At 53.2% G+C, this 27,066-nt stretch overlaps 1 protein-coding gene across 1 annotated transcript in view; it reads right to left on the reverse strand.

The window, feature by feature from the left end:
* Positions 1-513: 513 nt before the first annotated feature.
* RNF43 (ring finger protein 43) overlaps positions 514-27,066 on the reverse strand; it is a gene marked incomplete at both ends in the record, with an annotated part of 56,282 nt that continues 29,729 nt past the window's right edge. Inside the window, 8 exons of the mRNA XM_082294656.1 lie at positions 514-557; positions 6,739-8,268; positions 8,722-8,824; positions 9,329-9,484; positions 10,163-10,264; positions 10,765-10,896; positions 12,277-12,351; positions 16,739-16,861. Of these exons, the coding sequence (XP_082150782.1) occupies positions 514-557; positions 6,739-8,268; positions 8,722-8,824; positions 9,329-9,484; positions 10,163-10,264; positions 10,765-10,896; positions 12,277-12,351; positions 16,739-16,861 (2,265 nt within the window). The remainder of the gene's footprint in view (positions 558-6,738; positions 8,269-8,721; positions 8,825-9,328; positions 9,485-10,162; positions 10,265-10,764; positions 10,897-12,276; positions 12,352-16,738; positions 16,862-27,066) is intronic.

Genomic DNA, 27,066 nt, shown 5'->3' on the forward strand with positions numbered 1-27,066 from the left:
CTTGCAGGGCAGCCCTGTGAGTGGGGAGATGGAGAAGAGCTTGTTCCTGTGTCTGAAATAAGCATGGAAAAGTTAATTGAAGAAGTCTGGCTTTTGACCTAAGTGAGGAAATGAAGTCAGGAGCTACCAGGCCACAGAAAGTAATTTCTGCAGCTTTTGGTCTCGAAGGCTTGTTTATTTTTGCAGTGTTTAGCAAAACCTTCTGTGGCATGAACATGCCAAAATAGCAGCTTGCACTCACTCGGTGAGCTCTCCCCGGGAGCCCTGCCCAGCTCGGAGCGATGCCACGGGATGACGATGGCTGCCTGTGCCTTCAGCGGAGACGGGCCCGGAGAGCCGCGCTCTGTCTGGGTGACCTCGGGCCCTGGGGACGTGTCAGGAGACCACGAGTGTCCCGTTGCTCTTGGCAGTCTGTGTCTCGGCGGGGCAGGGCTGGGCAGAGCCAGATGTGAGCAGCTCCATGAACATCTGTGTCCACTCCATCTCCCAGCGAGCAAACAGGCCAGTGTTTTATTAAACTGAGTGTTCGTGGACATCCTGGACCTCCTCTTCAGATGCTGCATTCAAAGAAAAGGAGAAAGAGAAGTGTCAGCTACACCTGGCTGAACATTCCCAGGCTCTGCAGCTGCTGGGGCCTTGACCCTGCAATCCAGAGAACACATGCTGCAGGAAAAACCACTAAGTGAAAGCTACTAAAAAAGCCACTAAGCCACTGGAACAGGCTCCCCAGGGAATGGGCATGGCCTCAAGGCTGCCAGAGCTCCAGGAGCGTTTGCACAACGCTCTCAGGGGTGCACAGGGTGGGATTGTTGGGATGTCTGTGCAGGGCCAGGGACTGGACTTGATAATCCTTGTGGGTCTCTTCCAATTCAGGATATTCCATGATTCTATGAAGTTTCTCCCAGTTTTTCAGAGGAAATTTTCTGGCCACCTCCCAACCATTTTATTCCTCTAAGGTGAAGTACAATAAAATCTAAAGATAAGACATCAAGCTGCTCCTCAAATATTTCAGAAGAGGCAGGCTAAGGGCACCCCAGGATTCACATCACTGCTAGGTGTTTGCTTTTGAGGCTTTTTGATGTTTGCTCTTTGTGAAAATCTGTACAGCTGACTGAAAAATTATTAGGACTGGAAAGTAACACCAATTCATATCTCACAGAGCCAGGGTGCAACAGAACTCCAGGCAATAAGAGCAGAGAGCAGTGATGCAAGACAGGAATGACACATGTTCCACGGTGTTCGAGAGGTTGCACAAATTGCTTCTGAGTCCAGCTCAGGCTCAGGCTCTTCCCCAGCCCCTTCCACCTGGGGAATTATTGACAGGCAGGTGCTGAGCAGTTTACTTGGAACCATCCAACAACAGGGCTGCCTAAAAAGCTGCACCCAAGCCACTGCTCCAGACAGCCCCTTTCTCTCTAAGTCACTGCCTGTTGTCACACACACCACGGTCCCTTCCCAGATCTCTTAAGCTTGCCCAGAACTCTTATACAAGGTAAGCATAGCCCAGCAAAGGCATACAGACATGATTTTTCCTATCTCCCTTTTCCTGAATGTTCCTGAGATCAAAGGAAAGAAATGCCCACATATAGATCCATAGAGGGCAATTTAAAACAACTTTTCAGAACAGTCACAACAAATTCTTGTTGGTTGCTTATCACCAGCTGTAGGAGCAGAGCCTTTAAAATTAAATATGTGGGAAGAAAACAAACACAGGAGATTCTGCTTGGAAAAACAATGATTAGCACTGATTAGCTAATCAATGTGGGAAAATGAATGCACATGGTGTTGTACATGTACACACGTGTGCAAGCATGGCTGTAGTACCTGAAGAAAGAGTTTGAGCAGATCTTGCATTTGTGACTTGAGTCCCAAGTATGTGGAATCAGCCATTTCCAACTGCTTCCCTTGCCACCAGCTTATGTGCAACCCAAACAGAGACTGCCCAGCTTCAATCCCTCTGTGTTCAGATGCCTTCAGTCTCAAATAACATTACTAAAACATTTTCTGAAAGCTGTGCCTGCGTGAGTTTCCCCTGCTTGTGCTAAGAAAAGATCATGAACTGAAGAGCTGGGAGAACCTCGGCTGCTGGACTGGCCATGGCAGGGCACTGACCTGGAGCACACCTTGATGACACCACAGAAATCGTGCTCTTTGCGTGTTAGGTTTTAAGGGTGGTCTTTTTCTGCCCTCTAATCCCTTTCCCCCTCCCTAGTAAAGATCAAAGACATGACATGAAAGGGACTCAGGATGAGCAGGAGGGAGGAGAGGGGGAGGATGCCGAGAGCACTGCAGGAGGTGAGATTTCCCAGGGAGAGAAATCAAGAGATTTCATCAGCCTGTGCTGGAGTAATGTGGCTGCTCTGGGATGCTTTCCGGGCGTGCCGGGGCGGTTCAGGAAGCCATCCAGCTGGAATTCACTGCCAGTTGTCTGTCTTCCCTTAAGAGGATCCATCAGCATTGCTCCAGGATTGATTCTCCAGGGACACGACTCCCAGGTGTGGCCTCTCCCAGGCAAGAGAAGAGTCATGGATGCAAAGCCCGCCAAGATCGGCTGATGGACGGCTCAAGGAAGAGGCATAAACTCCAAGGTCATGCAAAAGGCTCTTTGGGATCATCCAGAGTTACTCCCTGTGATGCCAGTGCATGGCACTGCCTGCACAAGCGGAATTTCTCCAGGGGCTGTGGACCAAGATTCAGCCTCACCTGGGAGCTGGGCTAGGTAAGCACACACCTGGAGGGTGCTGCATCCCACAGGAGCACCAGCAGCTTCTGGAAGCCCTGGTTTAGGAACTTCCTGAGCCAGAGGGTGCATTTGCATCTCTGCATTTGCTACCTCTTGATCTGGGCTCTCAAAACCATTTTACTTCTGGCATCTACATCCCCTGGGCAACCAGCACCAGTTTCACTACACACCATGTGTTGCCTTTTGGGTGTTTTAAAGCTTCTGGTTCCCATTCGATGCCATCACTTACTTTGTTCTAAGTACTCTCTTATCTGCCTTCTCCTCTGCTCTCCTAATTTCATATCCTCTCTTTCATATCCTCTGCTAATCACTTTTTTCCCACATGAAAGTCTCACTATTCTTTCTATTTTCTCAGAAAAACCCATCGCTGGGATGGTACCAGATACCTTCCTGCCCTTCCACCAAGCCTGATTTCCCTTTCTTTTTCCACACTTTTTGGTGACCAGGAGCTGTGCAATCACCACAGGTTTACACAGCTGCATAAAAGGCACTTTCTGCTTGTCCCACATAGTTCCCAGCCAGCTAATGATAATGCCAATGATGATGATGATGATGATGATGATGATAATAACAACAATAATAACAGTAACGTTGTGAATTTTACTTAAAAGTGGCTCTGCTCATGTGTGGCATTTTGTGCTACTTACAGGGGATTTCACCCAGCACTCCCTCACCTGACAGCTCAGCAGCAGGGGATCCTCCTGTAACACTCTGTATCCAGTTTTAATGCTGACATCCTGACGGATTTTGTATGTTACACACTTTGCTATCTCCTCTCCTTGTCCAAGACATTTATGAGCTTGCTGGAAGGTTCAGACAGTTGGAAAACTCCCCTTTTCTCTGTCTCTGAGTAATTTCCCTCCATTAAGTCTGATCTGCACTCTGTCTCCTATTTTTCAGTGAGTTATTTACCTATGAGAGCACCTTCCCTTTTATCCTTTCAGAGCTTCCTTCCCCTAAAAGATCTGCCAGGTGTTATCTCTCCCTACAAAAGCGGGGTTGCCTCCTCCCCTGGTTTTCACACTCAGCCATGTGCCTACAAGTCAGACCCTGCATTTGAATTTTTAACAATTTGCTTGGCTGGAAAGTCAGGCTCATCATTCTGTGGCTTCAGCTATTTCCAGCTGATACTGCCCTCAGCTCTTCCTCTTGGCTCTGGGCATGGGTAAGAGATTGCAGGCCACATTCAGGATTTATCAGCTTTGTGCTCGAGCCCTGAAGGATGCCCAGTGGGTGATCTGTACCTCTGGCAACTTGTTACTCTCCACTGTATTTCAGAAGTGCTCAAGCTGGCGATTTGATTCATGAGGGATCCTGTCCCCCTGCCCTGAAGGCAGCTGTGCAAGGTGAGAACCTCCCCTAGCACTCCCCCGGTGATCACTAATGCAGTAAAGGTAGTTTGCTCTTCTGCTCTGCACTTACAGCCCCTGAACATCCCTCAGACCTGTGTTATTCCCTGGGTCTGAAGAAGCCCAGGCAGCCTTCTCCCTTCTGATGGAGCTGAAAACGTTTGCATTAATAGTCTGTTTTACACAAGCTGTTCATGGAAATATTCCCCGGCCTGTCTCTCCACGGCTCTGCACTTCACTTGGCATCCAGCTCTGTTCTGACTTCCTTCTCCAGCCACACCTTGGCTTTGGAAGAAGAGTTTCTGAGTGCCCTCCCTGCTCTGCTGCTTGACAAGCCCTTTTCTGGGACTCTAAATGATCCCTGTGCCCAAAAGCATCTTAGTCTTTTGCCTGCTTACTTTAGCACTATTCTCATAGGAGTCTCCTGTCTGTGTAGGATCATCTTTGCAGCCTGTGTTACATAAACAGACACACATATACAGATATAAATATACACATCTATATACACACATACATAGATATACACTGTGTGTATAGATATACACACATACACAGACCCTAATGCCACCCTCCTTCTGCTTGGGGGCGACTGGGGATTTTTGTGTCACTTGTCATTGGACTTCACACTCTCCTTAGCACAGTGTCTCTCCCATGCCACCAGAAGAGACACACTCTTCTCCTCTGTAATTTCCCTAGGAATTACAGGGTCCCACTGTTTGCTTTTCTTTTAAACTGGGTTTCTGAAAAGTTTATGTCAAAACTTTAATTTAAAGCTAGGCTTTCTAATTCATCCGCTTATATTTTTAGCCTTATGCCATTTATCTGGAGGCAGAGATGCATTTTTCCCTGGTCTCCTTGTCTGTGTTTTGTGTCCTGCTTGCATGGGACTGTCTATTGAGATTGTTCTTTGCTCTTTTTTACTTCTTCTCTATTGATTTATACCTTTCCCAAGATAAAGAACCAAAGTGATTATAAACTCAGAGGTTGTGTTATGTCAACCAATGTCTTCAGCTTGGTGACTTTTCTGCGTAAGCCCTGCACAAGCTCTCTGCTCTGTCCTCTGCTCCTAATAAAGTTAAATCCTTAATCTGTCTTCTCTCAATCTTCCAAGGGAATTCTGACTCTCTGGCTGGCCCTGAAAGCATCCACAGAAGCTACTGCAGTGAACAGACATAGATCCACAGCACTTTCAGATACACTGGTCCTTCTACCTGCTGGAACAGGGAGGGAAGAGGGAATGAAGGCTTAGCGTGCTTGGCAAAGCAGCTGGCACTGGCTCTCGGTGGGGTCAGAGAGGATAAGGAGGTAGGCACAGATTGGGGCCACTGGGACCATTTCCAAAGAGACAGAAGCTTCCCAGCACGGACCTTGCAATGCTTAGCACCCTGTGTTAGGCACACAGACTCCTGCTCTTGGAGCCCTCCCAGGCTCATTTGGGAGCTCAAAGCAAGCCCTGAGTAGCCTGCCCTGAGCCAGAAGGGCTCTCTCCATGTGGGGTACCCTGGGAGGGCATCCCTGCAAACAGAGGCATCTCTGCCCTGATGCCTCCTTATCTCTCCAAACACCAGCACCCCTCCAGGCCTTGGAAGAACCTCCCTATCACCTATCTGCAGTGTCAGGCAGGCACTTCTCCACCTGGGAAAAATATCTGTTCCTGGGAGTCTGGGAGGCCGGAGGGCTGCAGGGAGCCAGGACCATCCAGCCTCCCCTGCCCCGCTGCCTCCGCGGCACCGGGAGCCTGGGCGTGGGGTGGGGCTGGGTAGACAAGCACCGGGAGGAAGTTATTATCTCTGCGGCACAATGGGCACAGTGAGTCACGAGTTTAAGGCCAGTGTTTTAACAGAAATTAGACAGCCAGATCTGTGTTTGGTACCTAAATCAAAAGGATTTGCCCGAGGACCTGCAATGAGTCAGTGGCAGGGCAAGGAAGGGAGCCAGGCTCTGCTCCCAGCCAGCACCTGCCCCTGCTGACTCGCAGGTTGCTGCCTTCAGAGGACCGGAGAGAGCAAGACCTGGGAGCTAAACTCAGGTTCTTTCAAAGAGCTTCATCTCAAAGGCATTCTCCCTCTCTTTGTGAGAGACGTGCAGCAGTTAGGCAAAGGGCCAAACTTTAATTACATCTGATTTCCAAAAGACACTAAAAAGTAACTCCCACGCAACAGAGGCAGGTGAGAAATGAGGGATGTGCAAATCCAGCAACTCATTTAGTCTGTTCTACTACCCCGGGCCACACACACTTCCTTTCTCACTGATTCCAGTTAACTGGGCTTAGCTAAAACAACTGGAGCCCAAAAAGCCTTAATGATAATGACTCTGCCAGTAAGACACCCAGACTGGTGCAAGGACACTGAAAAACGTGGTCCCACCCCTTCCTTTGGGAGATATTCCAGCTGCTAGAGATGTTTAACTAAAATTAGCCACCTTATTTCTCAGTTGCAGTATTTCAGGGTTTGGTGCACTCTTTAACACACTTGCTCATCATTCAGGCCATCACCCTCACAGGTGAGCTCTGGAATGCTCCTGCAGTCAGTGCTCCTGTAGGAAAGCCCATCAGGAAGGTACCAGGTGTCCTGGCAGCCAGAGTTCCTTCACCAAACCCCCCTCATTCACCTGCTCGCTGCCAGGAGAGGCGAAGGCCAGACTTACCCGGACCACCCTGCTGAGATGGGCAGTGAAGGCGGACACTCAGACTGTGTCTGGGGGTGCCCGTCCCTGAGAAATCTGCAGGAACTGAGCGGTTTCCCTCCCGTCCTGACAACCCCTCCTGCTGCTTCCTCGGCTCGGAGCTGGACTGTGGCACTAAACACTTCCAGAGCGGCCGGGAGCCGCTGGGCAGGGGAGCGCTTGGGATCAGGGGCTGGGCTTCGGGAGAGCAGCGGTAGCCAGCAGGATGGCCGGGAGGAAGGTGAGTGTCGCAGGCTCTGGGCTCGGCTGAGTCCTTGGGCAGGAGAGCGGGGTCGGGCTCCAGGGGACACTTTCTTTTCCTTCGGTGATGCCTGCTCTGTAAGCTGTGTCTGGGGGGCAGTGGGACAGGGGGTGTGCCAGCTGCTCCCGATTGTCTGTTGGCATCTACACTGAAGTCCAACCTGCTTGGAGAAGTGGAGGGGGAGTGAGGGGGCTTCCGGCCTTCCTGGGAACAGGCTGGCTGTCCTGCTGGAGCTGCCTCCTGCAGCACAGCACTGCTTTCCAGAGGCTGCTGAGAGTGATGGCTTTTCTCAGTCCTCTTTTGTGTCCGAGCACTGTGGAAGGCAACCTTGGCCCCAGAGTATCGGGATTTGCGTGGCCCCGGCCCCGGCCCCTGTCCAGCCCGGCCAGGAGGACACTCCGAGTCCCGTCTGTAGTGGTGGTGCTGGTGGTGGTGGTAGTGGACATGGCTGAGCACCTGGGGCTTGGCCGGAGTGGCACCCCTGGGCACCATCAGGTCCAAGGAGCGGGGCCGCCTCTCCCTGGGTGGCCGCAGCTGCTCCTGGCCGTGGTCCGTGGCGGGGCCCTCAGAGCTGCAGTACACGAAGGGATCGTAGTCGCTGCTGAGGGAGCTGCGGAAGGTGGAGCAGCTGCCGTGGATGCCCTGCAGGCTGACGTCCGTGCAGTTCAACATGGAGTCACTGGAGGAGCCGTGGCAGGGCCCCGAGCTGGAGTCGCTGCCCGGCCCGTCAGCCAGGTAGCCGCTGTGCTCCGTGAGATAGCTCTCCCCGGAGCCGCTGCTGTTGTGCTGGTGCCCGTGGCCGAGCCCACGGCGCAGGGCGGACGCACGGTGCTGCTTCTGTGCTAGGGCTGCCTTGGGCGCCAGGCAGGGGGGCTGCGGCTGAAGGGGACACGTCCTGTGGGGTGCCAGCGCCTGCCCGCATGCAGAGGGGTTGGGGTGCTGCTGCCCCAGCAAGCCCGGGGCCAGCGGGGCCACGTGGCCACAGGACAGCAGGGAGGTGGTTGGTCTGTAGGGCATGTAGTGGATGGTGCCAAAATCCAGCTGGGAGAGCTCTGGAGAGTGGAAGAAGGGGTTGCCGGGGGCTGGCTCTGGGAGAAAGCTCCTGAGGTTCCTCTGAGGATACGCATGTGGGAGGTGGTAAAGGGCGTGTCCTGGATGCTGGCGGAAAAGGTGGAGTCGCCGTCCAGGCTCCATGTCCTGAGGGACCAGCCTGGAGCTGGCAGCCGTGGCCTGCTCCCCCGAGTCTCTGGCTGTGGAGAGAGAAGGGAGTATCCAGCACACGTCCCACAGCCCCATGGCAGCAGCCCCGGCACTGATGCTCCACTGCCCTCCCACCATGGCCCCACATCCTACCCCTGCTCTGCAACTCCTTGCTGCCACCACCAAACCACTCTGATGGTCCTGCACACTCAGCACTGTCCCTGCTGCCACGGCTCCCACATCCCACCTTCCTTCCCCACAGGCCCCAGGACTGGAATCCCTCCTCTTGGTGCAGGTCCCAGCCCAAGCCCAGCACCTCGCTGTACCCTGGGGGGCTCACAGGCAACGGACTCCTTTCCATGCACGCACTGACTGCCCTGTCCACTCCGTGCACAGGGACACGAGGACCTGCTGATCCATCTCCCAAGAGCACCTGGAGCTCCTGGGCACAATCCTGCACACAACCCTGTCCCCAGCCAGGAAATGCTGTGTCTGAGCCCTACCAAGAATATTGAACATGCAAAGTGGACATGTGTGGTGTTGCTGCAGCCAAGGGTCAACACACTCCCGATGGAACTCGTGGGAGCACGAGATGATCCGCAGTTCCTAGAAAGAAGTGGAGAGGAGGAGGATGAGCAAGGAGAACCATGTTCCAAGACCTGGATGGGTCCCTCTTGATGGAAGTGAGCCTTGAAGGATGGACAGATGTCTAACAGTGAGGGATCTGCAGCCCAGCTGGGCTGTGGAGCACCTCCGGTTCTGCTCTGTGAACATCCAGAGAGGTGCAGGCCCTTGGGAATAGGCAGATTTCAGGCTGGGTGCTCTGGAGGAGCAAACCCAACTTCATTCTATTTCAACACAGGCATTTTATGGGCATTTTACCCCACAGCCACAGCTGGAGACCTGCCTGGAGACACGACTTCAGCAGAGGCTTTCCAGCCCAGGGGCAAGCAGGCACACCTCCATGGCTGCAGTCCCTTTCCAGCACTCAGGAGCTCAGAAGGAAGCATCTCACAGGCCTCCGGCTCCTGCCATGCTCAGCTCCCACCGCTGACCCCCTCACCTGGGAAGGCAGAGCCGTGGCCGCCCAGCAGCCCTGCCCAAACCCACCTGCCCCTCGCTGAACTCCTCGAGACAGATGGCACAGACCGGGGCGGAGCTGCAGCTGCTGGCCGAGTCCCAGCGCGGGGCCGGCCGGGCCCGGGGCTGGTAGCGGCGTGTGGCCAATTGCCCGATGGCCTGCAGGGTCTGCTGCTGCACCGAGTCCTGCGGAGACAGATGGGGCTTGAGGAGAGGTTCAGCCTTACTCTGCCCTCCCGTCTTCAAAATGGGATTATCAGAAATTTGGGGACAATACTCATCTGCAGAGGTGACTTTCTGTCTAAGCTGACTTGGCCAGAGTAGGCTTTGTCACCAGCAGGAGACATCTGGCCCTAGACATTCAAAACCACTCAGCAGTGTTGAATTTTTGATCCCCAAAGGATTGTCTCTCTATAGGACAAATTAGATACTCTCAAATATGGAAATACATCTGACTCTGGGAAGATGATTATTTAATTTGTTAATTTCTATTAAGAATACTAAATCATACAATCATAGAATCTTGGAATGGTTTGGACTAGAAGGGACCTCAAAGCTCATCTTATTCCATTCCCCTGCCATGGGCAGGGACACCTTCCACCATCCCAGGTTGCTCCAAGCCCTGTCCAACCTGGCCTTGGACACTTTCAGGGATGGGGCAGCCACAGCTGCTCTGGGTATCCTGTGCCAGGGCCTCCCCACCATCACAGGGAAGAATTTCTTCCCACATCTAATCTAAATCTCTCCTCTTAGTTTAAAACTGTTCTCCCTGTCCTATCACTATCTGCCCATTTCCTCTCCCAGTGTCCCTGCTTTTCCTGTACTCCTGTTTGCCCAGACACGTCTGCTCCATGAGATCCCTACCTGAGTCCTGTTCAGCTGGCACTTTGTGCGGACAACAAAAATCAGAATGATGACAACCACAGTGCTGACCACCGTGAGAAGAATCCACACGTCGTAGTCTGGCTGTTGGATAAAACAGGACAGAAATTACTCTTCTGTGGAAATTCTCTTGGCGGGAGTTAGAGGCTAGGGGAATCTCAATCTCTTCTGGACCATCAGCCTTGGAAAATACCATCCTTGGCCAAGCTCTTCCTCTTTTGCTCTTTACACGTAAAAGAAAAAAGGGTTCAGTCTTTTCTGCACATCCCTCCAAGAATGGAGTAACTCTGTCTTGCAACATCTCAGCTCCCTTGAGACCATGGTCTAAGGTAGCACAAGATGAGAAAATCAAGGCTTGGTCTTACTTGAAAAGACAGAAAATCCCCTCACCTCACTCATGACATTGAGCAAAAGAAACTAAGTAAGCTCAAAGTGCTCTTGAGCCTTTACTTGCAGCAGGTCTGAATGCTACAGACAACTCCTGCAACAGGCCGTGATCTCCATCCTGAGGAGGAAAGCTCGGCCTCCCTGGGAAAGCCCAGCAGGTTGGAGGGCAGGTACAGTGAGAATCATGTGTCTCTCACCCAAGCTGGTGGCTCCTTGACCTCTATCTTCACGTGGGCCTCCCTGTTCTTGTTCACGACACCCATGAGGAGCTCAGCATCGTGGCCCCTGATCAGGACCACGGGCTGGCTCAGGCCTCTGGGCTTCCTCAGCTGCAAAGAAACAAACACAGTGAGAGCTGATCCAGAACAGCCTGAAACAAGGATGATCCTGGCCCCCCAGGCACATCTGTTCCTCATGATGCTTCTTGCGACACTTCAGAGACTGACTGCTCCCCCAAATTTATGCTATCCCTCTATGATGAACCAGATGGAAGCTTCTCTTTTACCAATTTTCCAGCATGGATTTCTTCATTTTCCCCGCTGGTGACTCCTCGTGCAAAACTGGACATTGCTTGATGTCTCGTGAGCTCCTTTCAAGCCCCTGTGCAAAAGCTCTTGGTCCCTCCTCTTCCCTGTGGAAGTGCTGACAGCACTGCTGAGTGCTGCCTTCACCACAGAAACGCTTCCTCTGCTCTGGACCCATCCAGTTCCCCTCCTCCCTAAGGGCGTTCTGCTTGTTCCTGGTCACGCTGGCAGTTTTCCACTGTGCTCCAGGCAGCCTGGCACGGGCTGGCTCAGCAAGTGTCCCAGCCTGCTCTCCTCCACACTGACCTGGATCAGGGTGGCCATCAGACCCAGTAACCCCTTCCTATACCCTGGGGGGATACCTGGGGAAATCCAAAAGTCGGTGGACAGGGAGGGAGATGTGAATGGAGGTGCAGATGGTCAGGAAGACCATGGAGGTGAGGCCAAAGGCTCTGAGTTGTTGACAGGATTTGACACTCTTGGCTTTGGTGTACCAAATGGGAAAGCTGGAAAAGTGGGAGCTGAGGCTCAGGGTAGGGATCAGAGACTGGGATCTGAGCAACCTCGGCATCACCTCATGGACCTGCATTTGCTGCTGTGTTTCTCTGGTGCCAGAAATTAAGTTGTAAGTGCATGAAAGAGCCACAAGGGATGGATCCAGCAAGGAGTCAGCCCAGAGTTTGTATAAGCTCAGGCACCAGCTCCCCTGTCTGTTCTCTACCTAAAGCTGGATGTTTTTCATATCCCTGGATTATCTGGATGGGGAATTGATTCCCTTCCAGAGATGACAGCAGTGCTGGGGAAAGGGACCTTTGGAGGTGTCTAAACCAAGGTTAAACCTGCACCAACAGCAAAGCAGGGTGCTGTGACTTTGGCTTGAAAACTTGAGAAATCACCCTTCCCGAGGTACACTGGGCTGTCTGGACTAGATGGGATGGGGAAATCTGTAACTTCCCAAGAGGAAGCATCCAGCTCCTGGCAGAAAAGCTCGATTGACCAGACAATGTCTTCCAAGAGCATGGATGTGCCACGCAGAGTGTCTGTGTGTGGGGTAAGAGCCAACATCCAACATTAGCAGCATCCTCCCGGGACCTCCCACTGGTGACCGGGGGTCCTGGCCTGAGCACATTTTGGGATGGGACAAGAGCACTGTGTTTTAACTGAGGGTATCCCTGGGGTCTGTACCTGATCAGCAGCACTTTCATCATCGGTGATATCGAAAAGGATCGCACGGGCTCCACGCTCCCCCGCCAGCTTCGCCTGTCCAAAACAACAGAAGCTTCAGTGGACGTTTTGTACTGTAACCTGTGTCCACACCTGCCGTTGGGTCTGTGTCTCTTCTCAGGAGAAAGAAGCACCTGCTTGGACTGAGGAAACCGTTCCCACCTTGGCTCCTGAGCTTGTGTTGGGCTGCAGTGCCTGCTCTTGCCGGAGCCCTGTGGCTCACGGATGGTTTCTGCCAAAAGCTATGGAAGTGAACTAGTTGGTGACCTTGCAATCACAGCAACACACAAACCTAACCATTCCCCAGCTGTTCGTGGGCCAGGTGCTCCTGTGCTTCAGAGCTGGATTTGCTGGGGACGTGCAGCCCCGTTAGCCCTGCTGACCTCCACGGACAGCAGAGATATGCACAGGTCATTGCCTGTCACCTGGCAGCAGCAGGGCTGTCACAGGGCCTGACTCCCACCTGCAGCTCTCCCTGGTTTCCCCCGCTCATCGGGGAGAAGCTCAGGTGGAGCCAGAGCTGCAGGGCTGCTCTAGGATCAGCAGTGCCATGGCTCTCCCAGCGGGGAGGGACAGCTCAGAGACCCACCCAGCCGAGCACACATGCCACCCTGATGAGGTAAGGCAGCCAGGACCTCGGGGTCACCCACCTCCTCCCAGGCAGCCTCTGGAGCCCTCGGGCAGACGGAACGTGAGCAGAACGCTGGGCTGGGCCGCGGTTGCTCAGGCGGAGCCCTTTGATCCGCACTCCAGAGCAAACAGAGCTGCACTGCCAAAGCGGCTCGGGGGCCACAGGGCACTGCCACCCTTCCCAGGTGCGCTATCAAACACAGGGAGCCAGGCAAGCCCAGGGATGGGGCATTCCCGGCACGGCAGAGCGGGAGCAGCTCCATCCCTCACTCCCGGGCCACCTCGGCGAGGGCCAGTGGGGGCCAGGGACAGCAATGGGAATGGAGGTGCAGATGGTTGGGAACAGGTAGATGTGGAGGGTCTGAGTTGCTGATAGGATTTGACACTCATTGGAAACCTGGAAGAGTGGGATCAAGGCTCAGGACAGGGATCAGAGAGGGTCCTGCCTGGGATCGAAGGAACCTCAGTGTTTGCTAGTGCTGAAGAGGACTTTCAGGGAGTGAATTCCACCTGTCAGTCAGGCTTTGATGAACAACAAACAGCTCTGCAAAGATTTTATCCTGCTAAAGACACTGACTATGAGGCAATGAACTGCTGAGACTGCAGAAGTGACTTTTCCCAACATCTTTCTGACTCCTGTTGCAAAGGACACAACTTCTGGTGACCAGGGACAGGGCCCAGGGAACAGCTGGAGCTGTGTCAGGGAGGGTCAGGCTGGAGATCAGGGAAAGGTTCTTCCCCCAGAGGGTGCTGGGCACTGCCCAGGCTCCCCAGGGAATGGGCACGGTCCCGAGGCTGCCAGAGCTCCAGGAGCGTTTGGACAGCGCTGCCAGGGATGCCCAGGGTGGGGTTGTTGGGGTGTCTGTGCAGGGCCAGGGGCTGGGCTGGGTGATCCCTGGGGGACCCTTCCAGCTCAGGATATTCCATCATTCTGTTCAAGCCTTTCACGACCTGCTTGCTACAATACTTTTCTCAGTGCTTGCTGTCTTTGTGCTGTATCTCTCCAGCCACATGGCACAGCCGAGCTTCCTCTTTGAGGACTGACACACTTCTGGTGCAAATATGTATTTACAGGATGATTTTGGAGATCTCAGCAGTCTGTCAACCAGACCTGCAATCACTGGTTCTCTCAGAAATAAAAAAAAGCCACTCCCAAAAATTTACAAATGATGATCAGAAAGAAAAGTAAATCACTTTGAATTTATTCCAGAGGCCCTTCTCAAGCCTTCCTCTCCTCCAACGCCTTCCCTGATGATTTTAGCTTTGGATGCTGAAGCAGTGATAGAATTTAGGAAGCAGGGAAGTGCCTCAGGTGGCTGGTGGAGTTCTCCTTGTGTGGGGCTGGCCAGGGCTGTCCACGTTCAGGGCTTGGCTGGGAGACAGCTGAAGCAGAGGTTGTGATAACACTCTGCACATGGCTATTTTTATCACCATTGATACAGCCCTGCAATTCCACATGCAAAGCTCTGCCCCAAGAAGCACTTGGCAAGAAAACAAGGCTCCTGCTCCAGCCAGCATGAGCCACATCCCACAGCTACACCCCTGCTCCAGAGGAGGAGTGTGGTCCTGGGATTTTGAGGGGGAGACCTTGGCATCCCTGCCCATGACAGGGGCTTAGAATGAGATGATCTTTGTAGTCCCTTCCAGTCCCAACCATTCTGTGATTCTCTGATCTGTATGATGTTGGAGGGAAGGAGCTTGACAGAGGCTTCAGGAGGATGGAGAAGCAGACAGGCAGGAATTCCAGGGGGCGGGGGATCCATGATACAAGGACAGGCCCAGGGATGTGGCCAGCTTAAGGAGCATCTGCTGGATTTCATGGCTAAACTACTCCTATTTGTGGGAGATCCCTCGGTGAGATTTTAGAGCAGGAACACCTGCAGGATGGCAACTGGTGTCACGTGCAGCTGGATGTCAAAATCCAGCGCTGGATTTGGCTCTGGTAACAGAGTAGTGATGACTGATGGCCAGTGAACTGTCAGTCTATCAGGTGAACAGAGGGGTTTGTTTGCTTTGGGGGGATCAGGGGTCCTGGAGAAGGGATCAAGTGGATGAGCAGAGTGCAGCAATGCACTGTGTCTTGTCTCCCTGTGCCAACCTTCCTCAGCTGCTCCTTGGACTCGGTAACACACTGGTACTTCCAGTGCTGTGATCAGAGTCTCAGAGATGAAGGACAAAACTAGCAAAACAATCAGATTCCCTGAATCCCAGAATGGTTTGGGCTGGAAGGGACCTTAAAGCTCATCTCATTCCACCCCCTGCCATGGGCAGGGAGGGACACCTTCCACTAGACCAGGTTGCTACAAGCCCTATCCAACACGGCCTAAGTTTTGAAACCTTTAAAGGTTCTGAGATGGAAGATGGGCCCGTGCAGCTGCTCCATCCTCCTGTTCACGATCCTCCACAGCAGCTGCACTGACCAAACAGCCACTGCTGCCCTGCCCCAACATCCCAGAGCATCCTGGCGCCACTGTCATGTGCTGGTCATGTCTGGATGGACATGGGACAGCTGGGGGCACCTGCCCAGCCCTTTTCCTCGTGTCTGTCACAAGCTGCCCAGGTGGGCCCAGGCCATTTTCCAGGTGTGGGGGAACTGACAGCAGGTTGACAGCTCCATCACACTGGCTCGTGCCAACAGCTGGCACCAGCTCCAGAGCAGCAGCAACCTGAATTTGGGCTGGGCAACCCAGGAAGGGATAGGTACTGCTGCCTGGCTGCCCATGCAGCCAGGGGGAACCAGCCCTGGGATGGGAAATCCATCATGGCATCACATCCCTTTCCTTGCTTTTGATGCCACAGCCTCTGTAAAAAAACCCTGCGGTGAAGGAGCAAGTGCTCGGTCCAAGTTTTGCCTGCCCTCTTCAGCTGAGCTGCAGGGAACATGGAAAAGGACCCTATCCCCATCCCTACCACGTCACCACCAGCAGGAAGAAGGCAACAGGGTGGAATCACCTGAAGGCAATCTAGGTAAAGCCAGGAAGTGCTGAACAAGGGGGTTTTCACCCTTGTAAACACTTGTGAAAAATAGCCCAACATTTGGTACACAGACAATCAAGAGAAAAAGCCAATGCTGTCCTTATCCACGCAACTTAATCAGTCACAAAGATTTTAAGGCTTAAAATGGCCCTCGTTCCTATCTGACTTCTTTATTACCAGAGAATTGGACCAGTGACCTCAGCTTTTGGCACAGGAACTGCACACTGAGGTGCCTGATCCAAAGACCTCTGAGATCTCCCAAGGCCCAAACTGTTAACAAGTCATGACCCACCACAAGTTCAGCTGGTCTGCATTTTATCTCATTGCTCAGCACTGACTCTTCTCGAGCCTCATGCAGTGAAGTATTACAGCATTATTTTTGGAAACAGAGCCACAGAAGATGTTTTCTGTGTCCATGCTTTCCCACAGGCCAGAGAACACAGAGAAACACAAATCCCCTCACAGGCCAGGGAGCAACGTGAGGCTGTACAACAGGAGGGGCATGAGGCTGCTGCACAACAAAGAGTGTTGGATGCTGGGGTAAGGTCTGAGCATCCCAGAGCTGCCAGGTTAGGGGGAACTCCACACCTTTTACAAAGTCAGGCAGTCCAACAGGTGGAGGGATGGGTGTTTGGGATGGCTGGCACAGCATCTCTCCCAAAGGACCGTTTCTGCCAAGGACCCTGCTCTGTCCTTGTCCTTTTCTCCACTTCCCAACAGCTCTTTCCTACCTAGCTGCCTTCTCCTGCCCTTTTCTTTGCTGCACCACAGGTTTCACTTCCCAGGCTGATGCCATTTCAGGCATTTTTGCACTCACCTTGTTAGCCAGGGACAGGCAGGGGTTGGGATCCCGATCCGGCTGTTCCAGCTTGACGATGGTGATGAATCCCGATTCCGTGTGTTCATCCTCGCTGGTGTTGCACAGGGATAGCGGGTGGGACTGCAGGACAAAAGCAAGGGAAACTCAGATCCTGGGGCTCAGCACTGTGAAGGGGAGCTCAAGCCCACCCTGCAGACCCTCTGGACCTGCCCAGAGGTGCAGGACCCCCTGTGGCTGGGCATCACCACAACACTGCTACATCCCACGGCCCTGCCCGAGCCAGTGGGGCTTTGAACACCACAAAAAACCAGTCACTGCCCAAGGTGGGTGTCACCCCAGCCACTCGGACCACCACAGTCCCCCAGAGCCTGGCTGGACTCCATGGAGCTGGAGACCACAGTTCGAAGGCCTCCAGCTGCGCCCCACTGACCCCCTGGCACTGGGCTTCCCAGGAAGGTGGCTGGCAGACATTCCCCCTCAATCCCAGGGTTATACCTGTTAGAAAAGTGCCAGGAATGCTGCTGGCAGTGACAGGGGGGATTTTTGCTGCCTGTGCAGTGATACAACCCAGCACCAATCCCACATCCACAAGCACCCAGCACTGCAGAGTCAGGAGGCACCACAAAGCCACAGAGCTGCTTTTGGTAGCACCAAGTCTTGGGCATCAAAACAAGAACAGGTCTAACAAAACCATGAAAGTGAGCTAAAATAATCAAATCCTAAAATCACAGCATGGACACCAACTAGTTCTCATGTCTCATGTAAATGTCTGTGGCTGTGAGTTTGTATCCAACTCCTGATCAGGTCTGGAACTGCTTAAAATAAAAGTAAAAGCAAAGGATTTCAGTGAAATTTGAAATATTTTAAAATAAAAGTTCATATCCTTTTATCAAAACACTGGTCTAGTGGAAGGTGTCCCTGCCCACAGCAGTGGGGAGAAGTGGATGATTTTTAAGGTCCCTTCCAACCCAAACCATTCTGGGATGCTATAATTTAGACTTCAGACTTCAGGACACCAGAGAGAGTGCAGCATTACCAAGCCAAGCACCACAAACTCTCAGAATCCAGGTTTTCAGGGAAGCAATCACATCTGTTACGGCTTGGAGCAGTCAGGGAAGCTCCCAATTAATCCCCTGCTCCCTTGGAGCACTGACGGGCGCTGCCTCCACCAACACCGACACCGACACAGTCTCCAAGTGCCCGTGATCCTGCTGGATTCACCCGGAGGGGCATCACTGTGCCCTGCTCGCCTGGCTGGCAGCTGTGGTTAATATGTGATCGTGGCTTGGGCTTAATATGGGATTGTCACAGGAAATGCAAAGAGTGTGTCTCAGGATAGCTCCAACAGCTCAGGAGGAGCCGTCCCAAGCCTTCCCTGGGCTGCTCCCGGAGCCTGGGGGAGCTGGGAAGGACCTCATCTTGGAGCTGTGTCCGACCCTGGCTGTGACACTCATGGGGCAGTGACAGCCCCGTGTGCTGAGCTCGGAGCAGCCTCTCTGTGACCAGGATTGCTGGGCCTGATCCCAGCATTAGGGTGGGCAGGCCCTGGCACAGGGTGCCCAGAGCAGCTGTGGCTGCCCCTGGATCCCTGGCAGTGCCCAAGGCCAGGCTGGACACTGGGGCTGGGAGCAGCCTGGGACAGTGGGAGGTGCCCCTGCCATGGCAGGGGGCTGGAACAGGATGAGCTTTGAGGTCCATTCCAACCCAGACCATTCCATGATTCCATGATTAATGATGAACACTGGGAAAACGAGCAATGAGCCAAATGGGCTTCTGCAGCTCCAAATGTGCATGGGGAGCATATGGAAAATACTGGCAGCTGTTCTGGAGCAAGACCCAGCTGATAAATCTGGAGAAGACCTGCTGAGGAATGCTGCTCCCTGCACCTGAGGCCCTTCCCACGTGGGCAGCTGTCCATGGAGCTGTGGCAGAGAAGTGGCTCCTTGTTGTTCTGTGCTGGGTCCCTCACAGACACGGATCAGGCTGGAGGCTGAGCCTGGGAGCTTTCTCAACACCCTGCAATGCCCAGGGGCAGCTCGGAGGGATTCCTGGGGCAGGGACACAGGTACCATCCACCATGGCCACACACTCCACTTGTCTTTGCTCCAGAGACCTCTTCCCTCTGCTCCTCCCAGCTCCTTCTCCCGTTTGTTGCTATACAGGCAACTCCTCCAGCAGCAGCACAGCAGCAAGATGTGGCTCTTATTTTCTACATCCTGCAACAGCATTTCTTGGCATTTCCACTGCCCTGTCCCTGTGAGGGATCCTGGCTGCACACTGTGTTCACAGGACAAGAGCAGACTCAAAAAATAATGTAAGGACGATGCAGAAAAACAAGTATCATCCCCCTCTCTGCTGGGCTGAGCACCTCTGCAGCACCCGCAGCCCTGGGGCCACGGCTCCTTACAGACCCTTATCTGATCCAGGAGACAACAAAATCCCATGGCTGGAGAGAGGGGGTGTGTTCACATCCAAAACCAGAGAGGTTTCATACGTGCTGCCTAAATCCCACCACTCCCCACTCCCAGGGGCTCCCAGTCAGCAGAGGGACCTCTGTGGTTGTTATGCTGGACCCCCAGTGCCGTTCCAGCTGGGATTCCCTGGTGGAAGTCACACTGCTGCTCTGCCAGATCCTTCTCCCAGGATGATCCCTGTGCTCCTGGGATCCCAGTGGTGGGCTGGGATCAGCTGGCAGGGTTTGGACCCACTCTTGAGTGATTCAGCCCTGCAGCTCTGTCCACACCCTGGCCCTGGTAAGACACTGTCAACCTGTGAGCCCTGGCTTTGTCACTCCATCTGTCTCTGTCACCACATCCCTCCTGTCACACCTTCAAAGAGGACGCAGAGCTCCTCCTCATCCCTATCTTCTTGCTATCACCTTTTTGGTTTCCTGTTTCTTTACCCTATGTATTCTCTTTATTTGTTACCTTTTCTGTCCACAGTGCCACTCCTACAATACTGAATTTCACTTTTTTAACGCCTGCTTGCCATCTTTCCCATTTTGTTCCCACTAGACCCACTACCTTCACACCAACTTGTCCCTCCCAGCAGCACTCACAGGCTGCACTGACCAGCAGAAACACAGGGAAAGGTCCTGGGGAATCAGGCCTGGAGAGGTGCCCAATTCCCACTTGGGAGCTTCATGTATAAAACAAGAGGAAAAAAAGGTGACCCTGAGAGGTCATCTAGTCCACTTTGCTACCTGAAGACAGGATCAGCCAGACCTAAAACATTCCTCAGAGACACTTGCTCAACCTGTTTTCAAGACCTCCAAAAAGGGGGACTCCTCACCCACTCCAGGGCTCCCTTCTCCTCCACACCAGAAGTGTATTCCAGTGCCTCACTGGAGTTGCTTTTGTTACAGCCTGAGCCTATTAATTCTCACTGAATCAACCATGCCCATGGAAAAGAGATTATTTGTGCTCTTTTTTTTCTCCCCAAGGATCCTTTAAACATTTCTGTTCCCCTTTCTGTTCACCAAGGAGTCCTGAGGGACAAGGGCTGAAAAAGGACTCGGAGGAAGTCCTCAGTTTTCTCTGTAAGCACTTCCCACACTTTCTTCATGGGGGATGAATCAAAATTTGATCTGATCTGAAGTGGCAGGAGAAATGTTATAACCAACCCGTAAGACTGGTATGGGAAAGACAGGAAGAGAACAGGACAGGAGAATGTTCACCAAAGGGCTTGAGAAAAATCCTGGACTAAACTCTTCACTACACTGACCACAATCCCAGAAAAACTGCAGACAGCAAATACCAAAATGCATTTGAAGGAGTTGAGAGTGATGCAGGGAACGGCAGATTGATAACCCTGACTTCCCTGCCAAAAAGAAAAGCCAGGCTAAACCAAACAGGCTAATGAAGAGAAGGGAAGAACTAACAGAGTTTTGGAAAAGGAAAGGGATGGTTCACAGAGCCACAGGGTTCCTCAAAGCAGTCAGTGAGTGCCAGACTCTGGTGTCTCCTCTCCTGTTCTCTTGTAAGGTCAAGGCTACGGAAGACGATGGAATATTGTGCAGTACTGCCCAGGGAGAGGGACTTTGGACAAGGCCTGGAGCAGCAGGAAAAGGGGGAATGGCTTCCCAGTGCCAGAGGGCAGGGCTGGATGGGATATTGGAAGGAATTGTTCCCTGGGAGGGTGGGCAGGCCCTGGCACAGGGTGCCCAGAGCAGCTGGGGCTGCCCCTGGATCCCTGGCAGTGGCCAAGGCCAGGCTGGACATTGGGGCTGGGAGCAGCCTGGGACAGTGGGAGGTGTCCCTGCCCATGGCAGGGGTGGCACTGGATGGGCTTTAGGGTAATTTCCAATCCAAACCATTCCATGGTTCTACGATCTTCAGAACTAAAATGAGAAAAAAGCAGGGCAGCCTTTACAGTGAACTCACCAGGACAGTCCCAAGGCAAACTGTTGTCCAAATATTCACAAACCACACGGAAAATGAGGGATGGTGAAATGAGCAAGTTCTTCAATAACACATAAAAATCCAAGTCCGTAAATATTAAAACTGTCTAGCAAAGGATCTCATGGTACTGAGTGATGGAGTGATACAAGACGTTAAAAAATGAAAAAATATATCCAGGTATTTTCCACAAGGATGAGCTCTAGGTGAGCTGTTAATGCAGAGGAAGGAAAGAGCTTGGAGTCACTGTGGGGAGTTTTATGGAAACCATTGTTGAATCACCCAAAGCAGTCAAAAAGCAAACAGGCATTACTGTAAAAACCAAATGAAAAATGAAAATCTACTAGATAAAGCTGCAGTGTGTCAACATCTTGGCTATTACAAGGAGTCCTTCTCACTCCATCTTAAACTGAGATTTCTGTACAAGTGATTAAGTGAACAAGAATTCTTCAGCTTAGTACAGGTGGGATATGTCAAAGATACAGAAACTCACTAAAAATATGGAGAATTCATGGATCAAAACACCGGGAAGAGCTGTTAAATGCAAAGATGGGGACACCAGCCTGGCTGTGGGCATAGCCTGCTGTGCTCGGGGGGCTGCAGAGGAGCATCCGTTGGGATTTGATTTTTCTCAACACATTTTGGGGCTGCAGGGGAACAGCACACACGGGGTTCTGCACTCCCCAGGCAGCACCTCGGGCTGCACACTCACCTCCCACTAGACTTTTGCCATGAATATTTCATCTAGGAACCAAAATCCAGAAAAAAAGCTGGGATTCGTGGTCAGTGCCAGAGAGCCGGGAGAGCATCTGCCCCCAGAACATCAGCAGAGCCAGCTGCTGCCTTATCTGTGGGACAGTGCTGTGACTTCTGGCTGTGTCCCAGCACCAGCCTCCTTCCCCTCCTCTCACCAGTATTCCAGCAGGTGGAATCCCATGCAAGACTTTGAGGGAATGCTCACCCATGCAGCGCCAGAAGGGTGCAGGGACAGCAAGGCCTCCCCTGCCACAGCTCATGCCAGGACCATTCTCCACGTGCCACCGGTGCCACAGCCTTGAGTGGATGACATGCCTTGTGGAAAAGCTCCTTCAAAGATGAGCTACAGCCAAAGCAGCAGTGAGGGGATGAGCCAGGGGCCCACAGCACCACAGTGGCACCTTTGGGGACACAGAGCACGTCGGACATTGTCGTGCCACATCCGTGTGTCCATGGGAGGCACCCACTGCCCACTGCCCTGCTGGCTTCACCCAGCTGTGTCATGTCACTGTCACCCAGCACGAGCTCCTGAGGCAGGACATGGATATTCCTGTACTTGTGGATATGTCTGGCTCAAGACACCTCTTCCCTGCAGGAATTCCATCAGTGAGCCTCTGAACTAAGTACGGTTTATATTCCTTTGTAGGCTTCAAAAGGCAAGTGAAGGTGGTCTCCTACCACCCTCTCCATCTTCGCTGCCAACACTAACCTGGCTGCAATAATTACTGGGAAAGATCCTCTGCTGGGTCTATGAGGAGATGGAAACAGGGCACCCGAGACAGGATTCCTGTGGGAAGGAGCAGGGCAGATGTCCCAGCTCTAAAAGCCAGATGTACACCTGCACAGTGCATCTCCCAGAGGTGCCAGAGCATGGGCACTGTCCCAGCTGCTGGCACCAGGGAAACCTCCAAAGATCTTGCATGGCTGGGATGGAACAGGCCATGTGCACTCCTCAGTCACTGAGGAATGCTCCTGACAGCAACACGGCCCTGTTGGGACACCCCAGCCACCAGATCCTCCTCTCCCAGCCTCCCCAAAACTCAGCCTGACAGGAGGTTGGAGCCAGGTGGGGATTGGATTCTTCTCCCAGACAAGTGACAGGACAAGAGGAAACAGCTCCAGGTTGTGCCAAAGAACGTTCAGGTTGGACATCAGTAAGAATTTCTTCATGTCAGGTATTAGAAGGGGCTGCCCAGGGAAGTGGTGGAGTCCCCATCCCTGGAGTGCCCAAGGAATGGCACTCAGTGCTCTCATCTGGGTGACAAGGTGGGGATTGGTCACAGGTTGGACCTCATGGTCTTTGAGGTCTTTTCCAGCCTCAGTGATTCTGTGATCAATGCTGTGTGAACGTCTTTATTCCTGTAAGAAAGGCTCCTCCCAGTTTACCTGAACTCTCCAGCTCTACCAGCTGAACAGAAGCCCCTCTTACCCCAAGACCATTCCACTCTAAGAAAGACAGCAGCAGAAACGACAGGACACTACCACAGGCACAGGAGATGCTGCCAGGAGGCTGAAACACAGCGACAGCAGAGCTGGAAAGTGCTGTGGGACACTGCTAGGAGGACACAGAAAGATGAGAAGGGATTGGGCAGGGAGATTAAGTGAATTTTAGCCATGAAGAAGATGGACATGGCTGGTTGGAAAAGGAAAAGAACATCAAAGTGTTTCAAGAGGCCCAAGGAGAAATTGTCACTTCCATGACTCCTGGGCATGAAGCTCAGCCATCAGGATATGGGGCTTTTTTAATTTACCTGCATAAAGTTTCAAGAGCTGTTATAACAGCAAACACACCTTACCACATGTGAGTCACAGAGGAACACATTCACTGATAACAAATGCATTATTCTTAGAGAGACTCAGGTCCTACCTCAACGTGCAAACAGCTCAGACAACCATCCGAGTCCCCTGAAGGAGTGGCCAGAGGTGGCAGAGGAGACAAAGGACCTACAAGGTGCCAGTGCAATACTCCCGTGCTTGTGCCCTCACTTGTGCTCACGAGCTTCACCACCTTTGGCCTGAGTCAAGGGTCAGCAGGGCGTGCGGGTTTGATAGAACAAATCAGTCCCTAATCAAGAAATGACTGTGTTTCCCTCTCCTTTTCATTACCAAGCTGGTGAGCAACAAAGAGCAGTGCTGAACCCAAGAGGGATGTTTATTTGATTATCACACATGCAGGATTAGATGGTTTAGGTGAAGTCTGGATCTTCTCTGTCGCTCTCTGCAACTCCCTGAAAGGACTTCAGAGCCAGGTGGGGGTCGGGCTCTGCTGCCAGGGAACAGGGACAGGAGGAGAGGGAACGGCCTCAGGCTGGGCCAGGGCAGGCTCAGCTTGGACATCAGCAGGAATTTCCCCATGGAAAGGGTGCTCAGGCCTTGGCAGGGGCTGCCCAGGGAGGTTTGGAGTGCCCATCCCTGGAGGTGCCCAAGGAAGGCCTGGAGGTGGCACTCAGAGCTCTGGGCTGGGGACAAGGTGGGGATCAGGCACAGGGTGGACTCGATGGTCTGGGAGGACTTTTCCGACCTAAATGATTCCTGTGGGGTTGGAGAAAACTCTCAAACACCCCTCACTGACAGCTCTGCTGAAGTTTGCTCTCCTGTGGACAGAGGTCCCACATGAGGGAAGCAGGTGTCACTTCTGTTGGCCCAGTCACCACGAGGATTGCATGGACCAGCAAGGAAATCTCTGGCAAAGCTCCATAACAATGTCTGAGTAAACTGTCTCTGTCTGGTCCACACATCCATGTTGCAGTATCAAAGGCAAAGGGAGGTTCTCTGGTCAGCCCTGACTCACAGCACTAAATGAAAGTAAAGGCAAGCTGGCCCAAGTCACGGGAGGACAACTCATGCTCCTCTGCCTCCAAGCACTCTGCAGACAGTCTGGATCCCAAATCCCATGGAGAGCATCCAACCCATGCTGACCTGCTCACCTCGCACACCTCGGAGGGCCCGGCCTGTCCCCACCCCGGAGCCATCTCCATACTTGAAGACCCTCTCTCAGCCGACCCTCTGTACGGTGCCGGCAGTGGCTGGGAGGTTAAAGCTGTCACACAGAGCTCACACAAGTCTTGTCCCTCTGCAGCCCTCAAAGCACTGGCAAAGCCCAAGCTGTGCTGGCAGCTCTCTCACCTCTCCAAGCACAAAGGTCCCTTGGGACCAGCTCAAGGGTGGCACAGACACATAAGGACTCCCACAACTGGTCCATGAAACACCTGAGGCAGCTCTGACCCTGAAAGCAGCTCTGCACTAATGGGCCACATACAGAGACTCACCCGAGCCCAGATCACTTTACTGCAGGCACTGGCTACTTTTCTTCAACCATCAGCTTTTTACAATGGGTTTCAAAGTTAAAACCTTGACAACTGATGCCAGAAAGGGCATTCTTGATCCTCTAGAAAAGAGAAAGCAGATCTAGAAGAGCAAACACCGACAAGGAAATTGCTTTCGGGTCAAATTAAGCAACAACTTCTTCTGAACATCACACATCTCCAGGAGGGCTGAACTGCTCCTGGAAAGAGACCAAAGGGCTCTCCAGAGGCTGATGTGGGCTGGGGAATTCTCTAAAACTCTCCTGAAGATGAAGCTCAGCAGCATTGTTGCCTGGAGATGCCAGGACCCTGGCATGGCCCTGAACCACCACTGTGGCCACTTCTGAAGAAACCAGCAACGGTCCAGGGAAGCTTTACCTGTTCACAAGTGGAACGTTTGCTAGGATTGCACATGGAGCTGTTCTCACCAGGGAACAGCTGCCGGCAGGAGATGGGTTTGGGGTGGAGGAGTCACCCCAGGGAAAAGCTGCCGGCAGGAGATGGATTTGGGGTGGAGGAGTCACCCCAGGGAAACGCTGCCGGCAGGAGATGGGTTTGGGGTGGAGGAATCACCCCAGGGAAACGCTGCCGGCAGGAGATGGGTTTGGGGTGGAGGAATCACCCCAGGGAAACGCTGCCGGCAGGAGATGGGTTTGGGGTGGAGGAATCACCCCAGGGAAACGCTGCCGGCAGGAGATGGGTTTGGGGTGGAGGAATCACCCCAGGGAAACGCTGCCGGCAGGAGATGGGTTTGGGGTGGAGGAATCACCCCAGGGAAACGCTGCCGGCAGGAGATGGGTTTGGGGTGGAGGAATCACCCCAGGGAAACGCTGCCGGCAGGAGATGGGTTTGGGGTGGAGGAGCCAGCCCTGCTGAACCTTCCCGGCTGGCGCCGGGGGGAGCGCTGCCTGATCCCTTCCCCCTCCATCTCCCTGGGCTGCACCGCCGAGCCAGGTGCAGAACAAAAGGAAAGTAATGATTTAGTTGTTGCTGCAGCGCCGAGGGTTTGAAGGTCAGGCGCTCGGCACAGCGCTCGCTGCACGGCCAGGCCGCGCCTGCAGCCCCGCAGCCAGAGCTGCTCCGCGGGGCCGGCGCTGCGCGGCTCCGGCTCCTGCGCGGGCACATGAAAGGCTTCTCGCTAATGTAATAACTGACGGCCTCTTCAGTGCCGTTTGAACTGTTTACAGACCGAGTTAACGATTACAGGCAATGTGTACCTTGGCTGCTGCCCAAAATTCTTACCCGCCCGTCAGATATTATCAAAGAGCCCTTCGCTGCTGGCCTGGAGTCCTTCCAAAGCACAACGCCGAAATGCCGGCGTAGAGGAGGGGCCTTGGGCGCTCCGTGGTGAAACCCAAGCTAGAAAAGTCACAGATCTGCTCTGGAGAGGTGTCCTGGGATCCGGGTGCCAAGTCACGTAGAGACACAGGAACGCCCGAGGGCTCCCTGAAGCCCCCCGTGCCCAGGGCGCACACGGGTGGGCTCTTCCCCGCAGCACATCAGCCACGGCTTTGCTGTGCTGCCTTCCAGGCTTTCGGAGAAGACACCGCTCAACCCACGAGCTCTGGCTGTCCAGGTTTCCCTCCCTGCAGGAGGTCACTGCCATCCATACCTGGTTCTTTACACACAGCCCGGGCGGTTGCGTTAATGCTGGTGGTTACACTGCTTAAAGCTCCTCCTGCCAAAAGCATTTTCAATACCCTCATGCCTAAGAGTGAGGACAAGAACAAACCAGGTGGTGGGAGATTAGATAAAATCACTTGCATTGTAGCTGGAGAAATGCAGGTGTAGGTATAAAGTCTGGCTAGATTTGGGCTAGAAAACAAGCCCCAGCTCTTTGGGGCAAATTGCACCAGGTCTGGAAATC

Source organism: Coloeus monedula, assembly GCF_965178545.1.
Source record: "Coloeus monedula genome assembly, chromosome: 20".
Classification (NCBI taxonomy): Eukaryota; Metazoa; Chordata; class Aves; order Passeriformes; family Corvidae; genus Coloeus; species Coloeus monedula.